Source organism: Cryptomeria japonica, chromosome 2, assembly GCF_030272615.1.
Source record: "Cryptomeria japonica chromosome 2, Sugi_1.0, whole genome shotgun sequence".
Lineage (NCBI taxonomy): Eukaryota > Viridiplantae > Streptophyta > Pinopsida > Cupressales > Cupressaceae > Cryptomeria > Cryptomeria japonica.
In genome coordinates, this window is record NC_081406.1 from 270,631,602 (window position 1) to 270,645,649 (window position 14,048).

Below are 14,048 nucleotides of genomic sequence, written 5' to 3' on the forward strand. Positions count from 1 at the left end.
TGCTCCAATTTATGCTCAATGATATGCTCCTAATTTTCACTATAAAATACAAGACAAAAAAGTTTTGATAGACTGAGAGATGACTTGAACTTTGTTAAAGCTTGATCTTACATTTGCAAACTTATCCAATATTTGTAGTTCTAAAATTTATTATGTTCTTGATCCTTTCACTTTGATCTTCAACATTTTTTTGCCTATGCTATTTGAACATGATGATACTTAAAGATTTTGTTGGAACTCGATGTGTTAGATAAGAGAGACAATTCGCTTCCTTCTTTTTAACTTAGTGAAACCCTTGATTCAATTTGATAATTTTGAATAAGTTGGAATATATGCCAATCATAAATGCATATGCCTACAATGACCTAAGGATCTCAAATATTGATTTAAAACTCCTTTACTAATATTCTAATATTCTAATGATACACTAAACTCTCTTTCTCTATATATTTTAATCTTTAAATTTTTAGAATAAAATTAAAATCCATACAACAAACACTATTAGAACAAAATTTAGATATTTTAGAAATCTAATTGTAATGAAATCACTTGAACCCTTAATTTTGAAAATTTGAAATGTTGCTCTTGCTTATTGGAGGAAAACATAAAAGCGTTGCTCATTAATCGTTGTTCGCTCCCTTTAAAAAATGAGATCTGGTTGAAAATGATGGGAGACCATTAGGCATTACCTAACTGCTGGAATTTCGGTTCATTTTTTATACAAGCATGCCCTTTAAAGCGTCACGGGGCCCTCGGTATGAGAAACCCATCGTGAACAAAACGGAATTGGAAATCCAGGATCCCGGATTTGCAGTCGTTTAATGATGTTGTGTGAAACTAAACAACATTGGTAATAATGACGTCCAGGAACCATTCAGAATCCGGCACGTAATCCCGTTGAGAAGCGAGTGGGACACTTTTCTGCTCCACTAACATTAGTCAGAGTTTTAGCGGCTGCATTTGACGGAATTTGATTCGCAGCCGATAAATTTCATAGGCACTAGCGTCTATACTAGTGGACAAGTTTCGGGTATTTAGGGAGAACAGCGGGCTATTTAACAGCGGATTTATTATCGTGTGCAGAAGCTGGTTTTGACCGGGCGGAATCGAACTTAGGACAAGTGTATATAAAAGGAGGAAGGGTAGCGGTCAAGAAAGCAATATGCGGAGAATTGTGATCGATAGAGCTCGAAGATTTGTGTCCCAAGCAAAATTGATGGCAAACAGCGTTTCTAACCATTCATCTGCTCCTCCTCGCAATGGATGGCGGAGAGATTTGTCTTCGTCGTCTCCTCTCACCGTCGCTACCATTAACCCAAAGGTTCCTTTCAACTTGTCTTTTTTGGTTATGTTGTTTTGTGTTTTCGGTTGAATCAGTGCAAAATTTGAATTTTGAGATTAGTTTTCTCAATATGTTTGGAAACCTATCAAAATCAATTTTCTTTTCAATGAGTGCCTCTTTGCAATTGATGTGGTGGGAAGTACCCTTTACTGTGTAAAACCTTTAGCGGTTAGAACAAAATATTTAGGAGCATTTTTTATGCAAGTTAATACAAGGAGAGCCAACTTTCATGAGGAAACAATATTGTCCTAAAGATCAACTTCTATTACTGGTTGAGACTGCTGTAACATCTGTGGCCCCTTAGACTGTTAGGTCTAATGGATGAACTTAATATCTTTTTATCACCAGGGTCATAGAGTATATGCTGCATGTCCTAGTTTATTGCTTTGTACTGTTGTAACATTCAAAGTTGAGTGTCGTGTTTTATCTGATTCCAATCCACCGGGTATCAATGGTATTTGAACTCAGGCCTTTTCTCCAAAAGCATTGATGGTTTATGCCTTCAGTTAATTCCACACAACAACAATTGGTGGGCTTTTGGATTGTCTTTCTGGGATTCGAACCCAGAGGCTCTTCTACGAAAGCCTCGTTGATTTACTGCTTAAGCTCAACTTATTCTACAAGATTTCATCAGGCCTTGGATTGCCCCTTGAGGCTTAAGCCTGGTGCTCTCCCATGGAGCCTCGACTATTTAGGGCTTAGTCTATTAAACAAGAAATCACCGGGCTTCTGATTGTGTCCATCGATTTGAACCCAAGGTTCTGTTATGAAATCCTTTCTAATTTGTGCATCCAATTTGTGATATTTAATTTGGGGAGAGTGGTTTGATGAAGAGCTAGTTTTCTCTGTTTCTTTATTCTCTTGCTGCATGTGATCATGGATTCGGTGAACTAAAATGTTATTTATTATACGCATCTTTGCTATTTCAAGGAGGGTGAGCTTGTCAATTGGAGGAGGCAAATGAGCTGCACGATGAGGATTGAGATTAATGGTCACCACAACACCTATTGGTGTTAGAGTTTATAGATCTCCTAGGTTGTGTGTGTTGTACGATGGAACTTGATCTCAACGAATGTTACATGTTGGGTGGAATGGCATTGATTGTCGATGCGAGAGATTGCACAATGGGCTGGTTATAGCTGAGTTAGCAAGGAGTGGAGCCCAAAATCACTATTCTTTATGTTTGTGATGCTAGCATGAGCTCATGGGACAAGTGATGTCATGGAGGGGCTTGCCATTATAAAGGCTCATGCAGGACCACAGAGGTGTTAGAGTTGGAAGGGCCTTAGTGTTGTTCCATTAGCTCCATAGTGACAATTTGTTAACAAGATGGGGCTAGGGTGAGCTCATAACATGTGTGTGAGGACATTTAAAGGTTGTGAGATGATAGGTTTGTGTTGATGATCTAATGGGCCATGCAACATGAGGAAGAGAGTGAATTCTTTGTTAGAATGAGATTGTGTGAGTTGTTGGATGAGATTCCATCTAATCAATCTGTGGGAACGAGATCAATAGTGCAAATAGAGCACTAGGGATGAGTTTGAGACATGTTGCTGAAGTAGAAGGGTGAGGGTTGATTTTGAGGACCAATAAATGCTAAGCACACCGGAGAAAGAAAGTGAGGGCACATAGAGCATAGGGTGAACACACAGGATGACATGAATACGAAGACTTCAAGCAAGAATACAAACATAAATAATAGAGCATAGGCAAGGTTCATGGGCCAAGAGGAGATATCTTTTATTGATTATTACTTATTAATAAATCATGAGCTAGAGCATATGGTGGAAGTTGAAAAGATGGCTTTGTATTTCCTATGGGCGTGTTGCGCAAGAGTCAACAATTACATTATCCTATCTTTTATAAAGTGTTTTTTTTTAAAGAATGTGCAATGAAACATAGTGCATTGCCTCTCTATGTTGTCATCTTCTTTCATGCAGAAATAAAATTTATCTGATCATCCACAAGCAGATATTTAAAACGTTTTTATTTTTGTGCCACTTGTTGCTTTGCTTCTGATCCAATGCAGCCATTTATGTTCCTCAAAACATTGGATCTTAATTTGGGAAAATATTTATGAAGTTATACTGTCAAAATTTGGTTTCTATCCTCTGCTAAATGACTGATAGATATCGTGTAAATATGCAACAATGACAATTCAGCGGGGTGCAATTTGTTCTAGTTTCTAAATATAGGGAACGCATTATGTAAAATATTATACGAGTTTGTTTAATCCATCGCAGAATTTAATAGATTAGCTGTTTGATGAAGCAATGTCCCTTTTATAATGTATAAATTATGATATCATATTTAGAAGGTTGATCTCCTAGCAGATTTATATGTATATTTTTTTTTTGTAGTTTCAATCCTGGTGTGCTTATAAGTTCAATTGAATTTCTCTTTACTTAATTAATATAGTTGATTTAGGTTGAAATGTGATTCTTCAAAGTTGTCAAATTGATCTGCATATTAATATTGGAAAGCAGCCATTTTTGATCGTGGTAGCATTTTGTTTATTGATGTGTAGTTAATGTGAGTTTTGGCGTTTGATTATATCATTAATAGTTATAACTATAAGAATGTAATAGTTCTTACATACTGTATGTTATAATTATTTCCCGTTATGTACTACAGGTTTTGGAATGTGAATATGCAGTGCGTGGAGAAATTGTTATTCATGCTCAGGTATTTGTAACCTCCTTAATTTTGATTTTGCATTTTTATCACTCACTTTGGCTTCTTTCTTGCTAGAGTTTGTCATGTATTTATAGTTCCTGATGTATATACCAGATGCTTACTGTTTCACAACTTTCTGCTTGATTATTAAAGTTTATTTAGGATCTAACTATGTTCTAAAAATCGTGCAAAGCCAGCAGTCTCTGCAGTCAGTTTTATTGCATATTCTTTTACTTTTTTTTGTTCATGGATTTACACTGGGTTCAATGGTGTCTGAAGTGCAAATGAACTCCTATGTGCATTTCCTGCAAGAATTAAATATTTTTCTTTGGGTTGTTCTGCTGATCTAGGAATGATGGTGGACATAGGGAGGGAGAAATTCTATACACATTGAGTTCGTTTTTGAGTTTGATTTCATTAGAATACTAGTAGAGGTTCAATGTTGTACTCTTCCTACTGAAAATAAAATGCTTCACAAGAATGCAAACCTCTTTCTACTGTTTCATTGAATAAATTCATATTTGCATATGATTCTAAGTCTTTTCCAACACATTCAGCAGTGCTGCCCTTTTGTTGTGTGCCATGTTTGGTGGAGTCCTTCTTAACATATTTTATGTGAAGTCCTTTCATTTTGCATCTTATTCAGCTAGCAAAGCTTCTTTTCAGGCTGTTATGGATTCAGACGAGTTAGGATTAGTTGATTCTGTTACCTTTCTTATTAAGGCAATTAATCTGGGTACCTGGATATCAATTGATTACAAGATGTTTTTATTTTTTATGTAAGCTTTATGAGATACTCAGCACCCATGTGTGGATCTTGATGCTACACATCATGCTATTCTTGTTCTGCAGGCTTAAACATGGCTATATTGTGAAACTGAACTTTTGTAAGGTTTTAGACATTTATTGTTTCATATGCCAGCATGACATTGTGGAAACATAAAATGCTTAATAAAGAAGCCACTATTTACTCACTCTCAGTCTAATATGAGACTTCTACCATACTGTGTATATGTATCTTTGTTTTAATAGGATAGTTGCCTGGATGGAGTGTCCTTTGCCTTAGATGCCATAAACATGGAGTATGTCTCCACCTAGGACTTGCACCTGGCCTCATCTGTTGTGGTGTGCCACACTTTGATTGGCATGTGGTAGTTTACCCATTTAAATATTCAACATTTAGATACATAACCATGCAATGTGTCTCTTAGTGATTTTAATATTGTCTTTGCTCTGAAAGCGCCATTGATTTATCACTTGAGCTTAACCAATTCGACAATGTATATGTCCTTTGTTATTTTATGATACGGTGAGGAAATAATTCCAAGTAGTAGGGGTCAATGACAAATTTTCTTGCCTTTTGGGTCTCTTTCCTACTTCATTGAATGTTATTTTCTTGTAATTTTTGTGTAGTTTATTTGTGAACACATTTCTGTTTACTGTTGTTTTGATAAGTTGCCCATCTATGTATTATTGTGGGGAAAGGCCAATGAGGGAATTAATAATAAGAATACTGATTTTCACAGCAGTACGCATGAATAATAATAATAAACTTATCTAGAAATTGAGTAAATTCAATGTAGAGTTAGATATAGTTAGCCTTCAGGGAACAAAATTTTGTAAGAAAAATAGCAATTGATAGTGCAAAAAATATTCTGTAGGATCACTTACCTGCAAGTTAGCCGGGTTATGATTATGTGGACTTTGAAAGAGCAACTGGTTTCAAATTGAAAAAGAATTGTGAAAGAAAAATACACAACTCTACATAATTCTATTTGACATGATCCAAACATATTTTACCTGTAAATAGTTTTCACTGCATTGTTTATTTTGTCTCGCTAGTGAAAGTACAATTAGATTATTTGTGTCTTTCCTCTTTCACAATGAAGCTGCAGTGTTTTCACTTTAACATCTGATGCAATTTGGAGAAGTATTTTATATCTAGTAAATAGTTTCTAATTCTATTACATCCAATATTTTCTTACACATGTGAAATGTGGAATGGTTACATTTTTCTTATCATGTTATTTCCTTTCACAAATCAAAATGGGCATAGATTATGTTGTCTTTGCACAGAACAGCACTCATGCTAAAGCATGCTAGTATCTTATAGGTTAATGAGAGCAGGTAAACTGGTATTATTCATGCTAATAACTTAATAAGTGATTGTATGCATTTTTTGATCTTTCATATTCTTGATCTATCTTATTAATTTGAAGATTCTCCTTTTCTGTTTTGCCTTGGCAGCACTTACAACAGGAATTGCAAACAAAATCATCTTCACTTCCTTTTAGCGAGGTATGTAATTTGCATCTTTCATATTCGCAAGGCATTTTTGATCACATGATTTTGGTGATCTGAAGAAGCAATCCCATTTCAATCCATTTCATTGCTTGTATGGACCAGCCACTTGGCCTGGATTGAATCTTTGAATCCCACAGTCTAATTATGTGTCTTTCAATTGAAATTAAATTCCAATGCTACTCCATTTGTTTATTTTTGAAGTCATCCTTATAGATAGCTTATACCATCTGAATTCTTTGCTGTTGTAGAAATCATCTTTTTATCAGGACTATTTTCGCTGGAAAATGATTGATATATTATATGTTTATATGTGGGTGTCAGAGAATGCGATCTTGGAATTTCCACATAAATTTTTGTTCTCAGAACAATTAATAATTCAGAGAATGCGATCATGTAGAGACACTAATTTATTCATTTAACTGACCATACTTTGTAATTGCAGATTATTTATTGCAATATTGGAAATCCACATTCATTGGGTCAGCAGCCCATTACATTTTTCCGAGAGGTTTATTTCTTTTTGTTATTTTTGTATCTGTCAATTGACGTGATTTGTGGAAGCTTTTACCTTATGTTTTGTTAACTCCATTTTTTTAATGATATTTGTATAGGTGCTAGCGTTATCTGACCATCCAACACTTTTGGACAAAGACGAAACACATGGCATCTTTAGGTAGGCCAATCTACACATGCCACTATCTTACAAATTTCAAAGCTCACTAAGAATATTTTGCAATTTCTGTTTTAATTTTTTTTGTTCATAAACCTTTTCATTGGTGTTAAGATACTAACAATTGCTGTTACAGTTCTGATTCTATCAGTAGGGCTTGGCAAATCCTAGATGGAATTCCGGGAAGAGCTACTGGAGCCTACAGTCATAGCCAGGTATAATATTATTTTTCTTTCTATGTTGATTCTGCATATCCATGGTTGAATAAACTTGTTGAGAAATCTATATAAAAAGGTAATATCTGCAAATCAAGTTTAGCATAGTATGAAGGTGTCAAACTGATTTACTATGAAATTTTTATGTTGGAGGATGGATTAGATCCATCATTGTAATGGGCTATAATTTGTTTATCCCTGTAAATCTGTGTTTAAAAATTCCATGGCTTGCAGATGTTGGCAGTGGCTCCTAAGTCAATACTCTGGACCTCTCTGTGTAATACTAGGAATTTTACCCTCAGTTGCAAAGAAGTTTCAAGTTATATGTTTTCAATAAATGTTTATTTTCTTCTTTTTTATTCTAAACAATAATTTGACTATTAATATCTTGCCCATCAAGATGCATGAAAAGAGATTGTTACTTAACTTACTTTTAATATCATCATTACTTTTAAATTTCCTAGTAACCCACAAATGGTGAGCAAAGATAAGCTTAAGTTGTGGGGTAAGAGTGGGGAGCTAATGATTCATACAAACCATAGAGAAAAGTGAAAGATCACGGGCTCTTCCTTACTCACTCACACATATCTGAGATTTGTGTTTATCATGTCATCTCCTTCATTACACATCACCTATTATCATCATAATCAATCATAAATCATTAAACACGACTGTTCTTTCCTTTGTGTACTCTCCCTCTCCCATTCCCGTACACTCTTTGTGTTTATACTTTATAGTGTCTTCTCCATAAAGAATAAGTTATAACCTAGCAGTGAAACAATCAATCATGCCAAGTTATAACCTAGCAGTGAAACAATCAATCATGCTCATCATTAACTAATTGCATTAGCCAAAAAATTAATTAATGGTTCCTCATGCGCAATCAGTTTTAATATATTATGCTTAAGAAGGCTCTCATCATTATTTTTAATATTTGAAACTCAAGATAAATTGATAAGTTAGATTGTAGATTAAACATGTTAAACTTGCAATGGTCAATGCACATTCACATTCTTGGAGGATGTAGCCATATCTGCCACTCTTTCATTTGTTAGATTAAACATTAAAATTGTGAAGTCTACAGTTAATTAAAAATTTGAAGTAAAGGATAATGTATCAAACTCCCAATGTTGTGATGATCTATTAAATAGGATTAGATTGTTGTGATTGGTCAATTAGTTTCTGAATTAGCAATTTAATTTCTAAATACTTACAATTTGATGTCTCATTGGAGATAAATATTGAATACTCAGCATAAGCTGCACTCAAATGAATAAGTTATTAAATTAAATTATCATACTGCCATCTGAAAGCATGTTAATTAATTTGGGCTCCTGAACTGTAACACGGATTGGTGTTATGATTTTAAATCTTGTTATTTACCTTCATAAAAGTTTTGTATGTTTGTGATCTTAGTATTTTACTACGTACCATTAAAGTATGTTTCCTTTAATTTGACGGCCAGCCTTGATATAGATGCTGCGCTTGATTTATTGTCAATACGCCTCCAAACAGTTAAGGAAGTAACAAGTTAATCTCTGCTTGCCAGTTGTCCATTAATGTTTTATTGAAAGTCTTTTGTTTGAGTTGTCCAGTGTGCAAATCAAAAGACAACAATTAGTCCAAAGGTTATTGCATCATTCTATGTTTTTGTTTCTATGAAATGAACTCCATGAGTGTGATTGTGGTTTTTACAAAACTTCAACTTTTAACAGAAAATACTCAATTACGATAGTTTTCTTATATATGCCTTATGTATGCATCTAAACTGTTTAACATTGACAGGGTGTTAAGTCATTACGTGATGAGATTGCCAGGGGTATTGCTAAACGTGATGGTTTTCCTTCCAATCCAGATGACCTTTTTTTGACTGATGGAGCAAGTCCTGGGGTAAATTAGACTCTATAGCACTGACTGAAGAATTTGCGAGCCCAGATTCTTATATTTTATTTATAATAGTCCCCACAGGCTACAAGCTGTTTGGGAAGATATGCATGCTTACTATTATATTGGATATGATACGCACAGGTTCATATGATGATGCAGTTGCTTATAAGGTCAGAAAAGGATGGAATTCTTTGTCCAATTCCACAGTATCCACTGTACTCTGCATCTATTGCCCTTCATGGTGGGAAACTGGTACGTATGTCTAGAGTGGCTTTATTTTGACTTTATACAAAGAATTGGCATTTTTTACCTGTTTTTGGAAATTTTCCCTGCAGGTATGTCTTCTGCATGTTTGGTTTTCGGTGTTCTTAGAAGGTTTACTTATTAATCAATTCTCTATATTTGTAGGTTCCATACTACTTAAATGAGGCAACAGGATGGGGATTGGAAATATCTGAGGTCAAAGAACAGCTGAAAGCAGCTCGCTTAAATGGAATTGATGTTCGGGCTATTGTTGTTATAAATCCTGGAAATCCCACGGGTCAGGTGAGCCAAACGTAGTTCACAGCAATAAATTTGGTATCACATTTTTCTGAGATTCATATTGGACTAGTAATGTACTTGAATTCTTAGAGGCCTGAATGCACTTTAAGCCTTCTATGCTCTATTGTACAATAATGGAAAGAAATACTGTGATTGCATGCCTTCTAAATAGATTCAGCATGGTTAATTGGAAAACTGGATATGTAATTATTCTCGAAGTTTCAGTCTTTGCAGCACTCTTGATAACACTTGAAATTTCATGAAGGTTCTATCAGAGGAAAACCAGCAAGAGATAGTGCGCTTTTGCAAGAGTGAAGGCTTGGTTCTTCTTGCTGATGAGGTAGCTCCTTTAACCACTTATACCATCAGTTTATAATTTTCTTCTTTGGTTAGATATGATTTATTGTAAAAAAACAAATTCTCTTATCATAATTTTCTATAGAAAAGATTTTACTCCTTGAGGACTGTCTGTGCCATTTATATTAGTTGATCGAATTGATAGCGATTCACTAGTATATGAGGACATGAAATCAATTCTTGAGTTATTCGTGGTGGAATAGTTTCCACTAATTCAGAGTTAGAAAAAATTACTTTTATCTAACTCCGAATATTTAGATTGAGTTAGTATTTGGGAAATGCAGGTTTACCAGGATAATGTTTATGCGGATAACAAAGAATTCCACTCTTTCAAAAAGATTGCAAGGAGCATAGGCTACAGCGAAGAGGACATTTGTCTTGTATCTTACCATTCGGTATCCAAAGGTACTTAAAACGAGTGACTTCCTATCTCTCATTTTGGATGTTAATGATTACTGTCAGATATAAAAACTGAAATATTTTATGTAGTTATATGTTAGTTGGAAATTGGAAAATTTCAAAATATTTCATCTTTCTGAAATAAGTATATACATGTAAAAGATGTATGGTGACTATTGAATTAATTTCTGGTGGACATCTATTTGACAATACATAATCTTTTGGAGCTTTCCCTTTTACTTCTACATGGTAAGCTTTTATGATGCATTGTAGTCCTAAATTACCAATTAATGTCAGAGCTGTTTGATAGTTATTTCAAATTTTCAATTCAAAGTTTTTAAAATTCAAACTTTCTTTGTAAGCATTTTGTGTAAATGCTTGTAAATTAATAATTTGGATGCCTATGGGGCCATGCTACTTTAATCTGTCAAGATGATACATGATTGCCATCTCTGGGTACTTGGATGATAGATTATCATAGTTCCAAGCTCTTTTTACATTCCTTTATACCTTTTAAATCGGAGATAAGAGTACAATTTTGAGATACTATATGTAACCAGTGATTCTCGATGGAATTAAAGAAATATATATGGGATACAAGCAAAATTTATATTATGGGTATTTCATTGTTCAAGAGTTCACTTCTGTCAAGAAAAGCAGACCATATGTACGTAGCCTTAGAACAAACTTGATTCTCAATAGAAAGTGATACAAAGGGTTGAAATATAGAGGAAGCAGGCCATACTCCAGCAGTCACTTCCGTTTTTTCTCTATTCTATATTCTCGACGCTCCATCTTCAGTCTTCAATGGTTGTATCAAATTTCAATGATCAGGGTCCCATTACAGAGGCTTTAAACTTAAAAAACTCGTTGAATTATCAATTGTATTGTTCCTTTTTGGGATACTCCTGATTTTTGCCTTAAAACAGTAATTCTTACTTCAAAATGTAATGACTTTATTAAACATAATATAATAAGATTTTTCTGTGTTCAGATAAACCATGCAACTCAATAATTGTCGCAATTTGCAGGGTATTATGGTGAATGTGGAAAAAGGGGTGGCTATATGGAGGTTACTGGACTTGACAGTGATGTCAAGGATCAATTATATAAATTAGCCACAGTGAATCTTTGCTCTAACATTTCAGGCCAGATACTGGCGAGTCTTATAATGAATCCCCCACAGGTACATGCTTGTGACTGGATATTTAATATTTTTTTTCCAGAAAACCCTGGTTTGAGTATTAACCTATTTAAGTTTCCCTTCTGATTTCTGTACTCGTTATGAAATGCTTCTTGTAGAATGGAGACGAGTCGTTTGAAATGTTTTGTACAGAGAGGGATGGCATTCTTTCATCACTTGCAAGGCGGGCAAAGGTTAGTTATATAAAGCCTAACGTTGAGATGCTGCTTCAGTTCTCTTTTGAGTTAATATCTTTTCCTCGTACATGTATATCTGTTTGTATAATCAAGCCTGCCTCTACAAGGTCCTGCGATCACCCCACAAACTTCCTGTTTATATTGCATGTCCTAAGATTTTATCAATTTATTTGTTCAAGCATTACTCTGGATGGACCCATGTTTACTTTATTTTCTCATAACTTTCCAAGGCTTAATGTATGCAGTGATATCATTACAGTTTGTCATTAGTAGATACAGAATCATGTTTAAATGCAAATCGATAGTTAAGGTAGTTATGACTGTTAGCCTAAAAAAGCTCTACATATTAGCTTCTTTCTTAAAAGACAAGCAAAATGGAGGATTGCCGTTGCCCTATGACATACATGGAACATAAATCTTTGTTGGCCAAGCTTGTGGGTATCGTCACCAGTTTCAGCAGTTCCAATGAAAAAGCTAAAATGGATGATTAATTATCATTGCCTTGTGACATACATAGAGAGCATATTTGCTTTGGCTGAGTTGGAGAGTCTAGTGGGGAACATCCGATTATGATAGCTGAAATGTATTTATCCTTCTGTAAGCAGCCAAAATGTTCGGGGAGTAGTATATTGGCTTGCTAACTGCAATGTACGATTGGTGTAGTTTGTGGGCCAATTTCCTACACGGAATTGCGGGGCTGGGGTCTGGTTATTACTGGACCAAAATGTTGGTGACATCTTAGGTGTTTTATGCTGTTGGCAACCTATGCTTTAAAATATAAAAGAATTTCATCCATGTGTGTGTGTGTTTATGTACTTACTAGTCATGTTTTCATATGTTTGGCGTTAACATCATCTATCCTTAAGTTAAGAGTTTTATATAGTGATAGAACTGCTTCTTGTGTGGTTCAAAAAATCGTTTTGTTCAAGCTTTAACCCTGATCTTCTTGCCGACTGGTTGCCTAATTCTTAGAAGTTTTTTAAGCTTCTTATACCAAATGTATCACAGCATGGCTTAAGTGTTAGGAGTCATTCTGCTTCTATGGTTGGTATTAGCCATATGTAAAATGGTGACATTTTCTTGTTTCAAGTATAAAATATTATTTCTTACTCCCTGCACCTAAGTTGGCTGGTTCACTCTCCCAGTCTGGCAAGTTGGATTTTCTGTATGCATTTATGCTAAGGCTATTTGTAACAGTTTTCTCATAGAAGTTGATAGTTTCTGGCTAATGTTGGCATTACACTAGCATACGGATGATGCTCTTATAGCTCCTATTGTATAATATGAACTTCACTGAATGCAATCCACTATTGTAGGGTCTAAATGAATGTTTGTATTTATTTTTATAACATTTTAATCTTTTGATCATACTGGGTGACTTTTGTAGACATTGGTGGATGCATTGAACAAGCTAGAAGGTGTTACTTGTAATGAATCAGAGGGTGCCATGTATGCTTTTCCTCGCATCCACTTGCCACAACAAGCAATTAAAGCTGCAGAAGCAGCTAAGATGGTGCCCGATGCTTTCTATGCTACAAAATTATTGGATGCTACAGGGATTGTTGTAGTTCCAGGTTCTGGATTTGGTCAGGTAGGTTCTATGGGTAATTTTTGCTGATTCAAGTTTCTCATTTGGATCAAGTAAATATTTTGATTTCAGAATGTTGACATTTATCTTTTCTGGAAGGTACCTGGCACATGGCATTTTCGTTGTACAATTTTGCCCCAAGAGGATAAAATGCCAGCAATAGTTTCTGGATTAACAGAATTTCACAAGAGGTTCATGGAAGAATTTCACGACTAATCATGCTTGAAATTGGGTTTGATGTGCTTCAATTTGCACTATTCGGTATTAGACCAAATGAAATAATGCTGATTTTGCCGCAGCAGCGTCTTCATTTTTCATTGTAGATGATTTTCACTTTGAGACTTTATTACGTGTACCAGCACTGATTGATTTTTTCAATAAAATCATGCATATTAGATCACTTTGTTTGCTTTTTGCCTCTTTTTCCTTCTCTCGATGGTTGATTGTTAAGGGTGAAAATTAAGTCATTCCACCGTGAAATGTAAGGTTATCGTTTTCTAGTTCAGGACCTCGACAATTGTTGGAAATTACACCTTCAGCAATGCCAAGAAATAGAAAGCCCTAAAAGCTAACACAATGTAAAATTTGGAACTGCATAACAATTTTTGTGGGATTTTGAACTTTTCATTGACAGGTATTTGATAATCAAGCTCCGTGAGTGGTCATTTCTTTTATGATGTTTCTCTC

The 14,048-nt window shown here is 34.8% G+C and overlaps 1 protein-coding gene across 1 annotated transcript; it reads left to right on the plus strand.

Moving 5' to 3' along the window:
- The first annotated feature begins 692 nt into the window (after nucleotides 1-692).
- On the plus strand, nucleotides 693-13,761 carry LOC131056064 (alanine aminotransferase 2). The gene is made up of 15 exons (XM_057990394.2): nucleotides 693-1,321; nucleotides 3,977-4,027; nucleotides 6,266-6,316; nucleotides 6,765-6,830; nucleotides 6,934-6,995; nucleotides 7,129-7,207; nucleotides 8,993-9,097; nucleotides 9,236-9,346; nucleotides 9,503-9,640; nucleotides 9,903-9,977; nucleotides 10,279-10,399; nucleotides 11,425-11,579; nucleotides 11,696-11,770; nucleotides 13,161-13,364; nucleotides 13,461-13,761. The coding sequence occupies exons 1-15, from the start codon at nucleotides 1,163-1,165 to the stop codon at nucleotides 13,575-13,577; spliced, it is 1,569 nt and encodes a 522-aa protein (XP_057846377.2). The 5' UTR covers nucleotides 693-1,162; the 3' UTR covers nucleotides 13,578-13,761.
- Nucleotides 13,762-14,048: the final 287 nt, after the last annotated feature.

What these genes read in the sequence shown, in the direction of transcription:
- LOC131056064 (XM_057990394.2), top strand. Translation starts at nt 1,163, where the DNA reads ATGCGGAGAATTGTGATCGATAGAGCTCGAAGATTTGTGTCCCAAGCA. An exon ending in CCCTTCATGGTGGGAAACTG is followed by an intron (nt 9,347 to 9,502) that starts GTACGTATGTCT and finishes CTATATTTGTAG; the next exon opens with GTTCCATACTACTTAAATGA. An exon ending in CTGGAAATCCCACGGGTCAG is followed by an intron (nt 9,641 to 9,902) that starts GTGAGCCAAACG and finishes AATTTCATGAAG; the next exon opens with GTTCTATCAGAGGAAAACCA.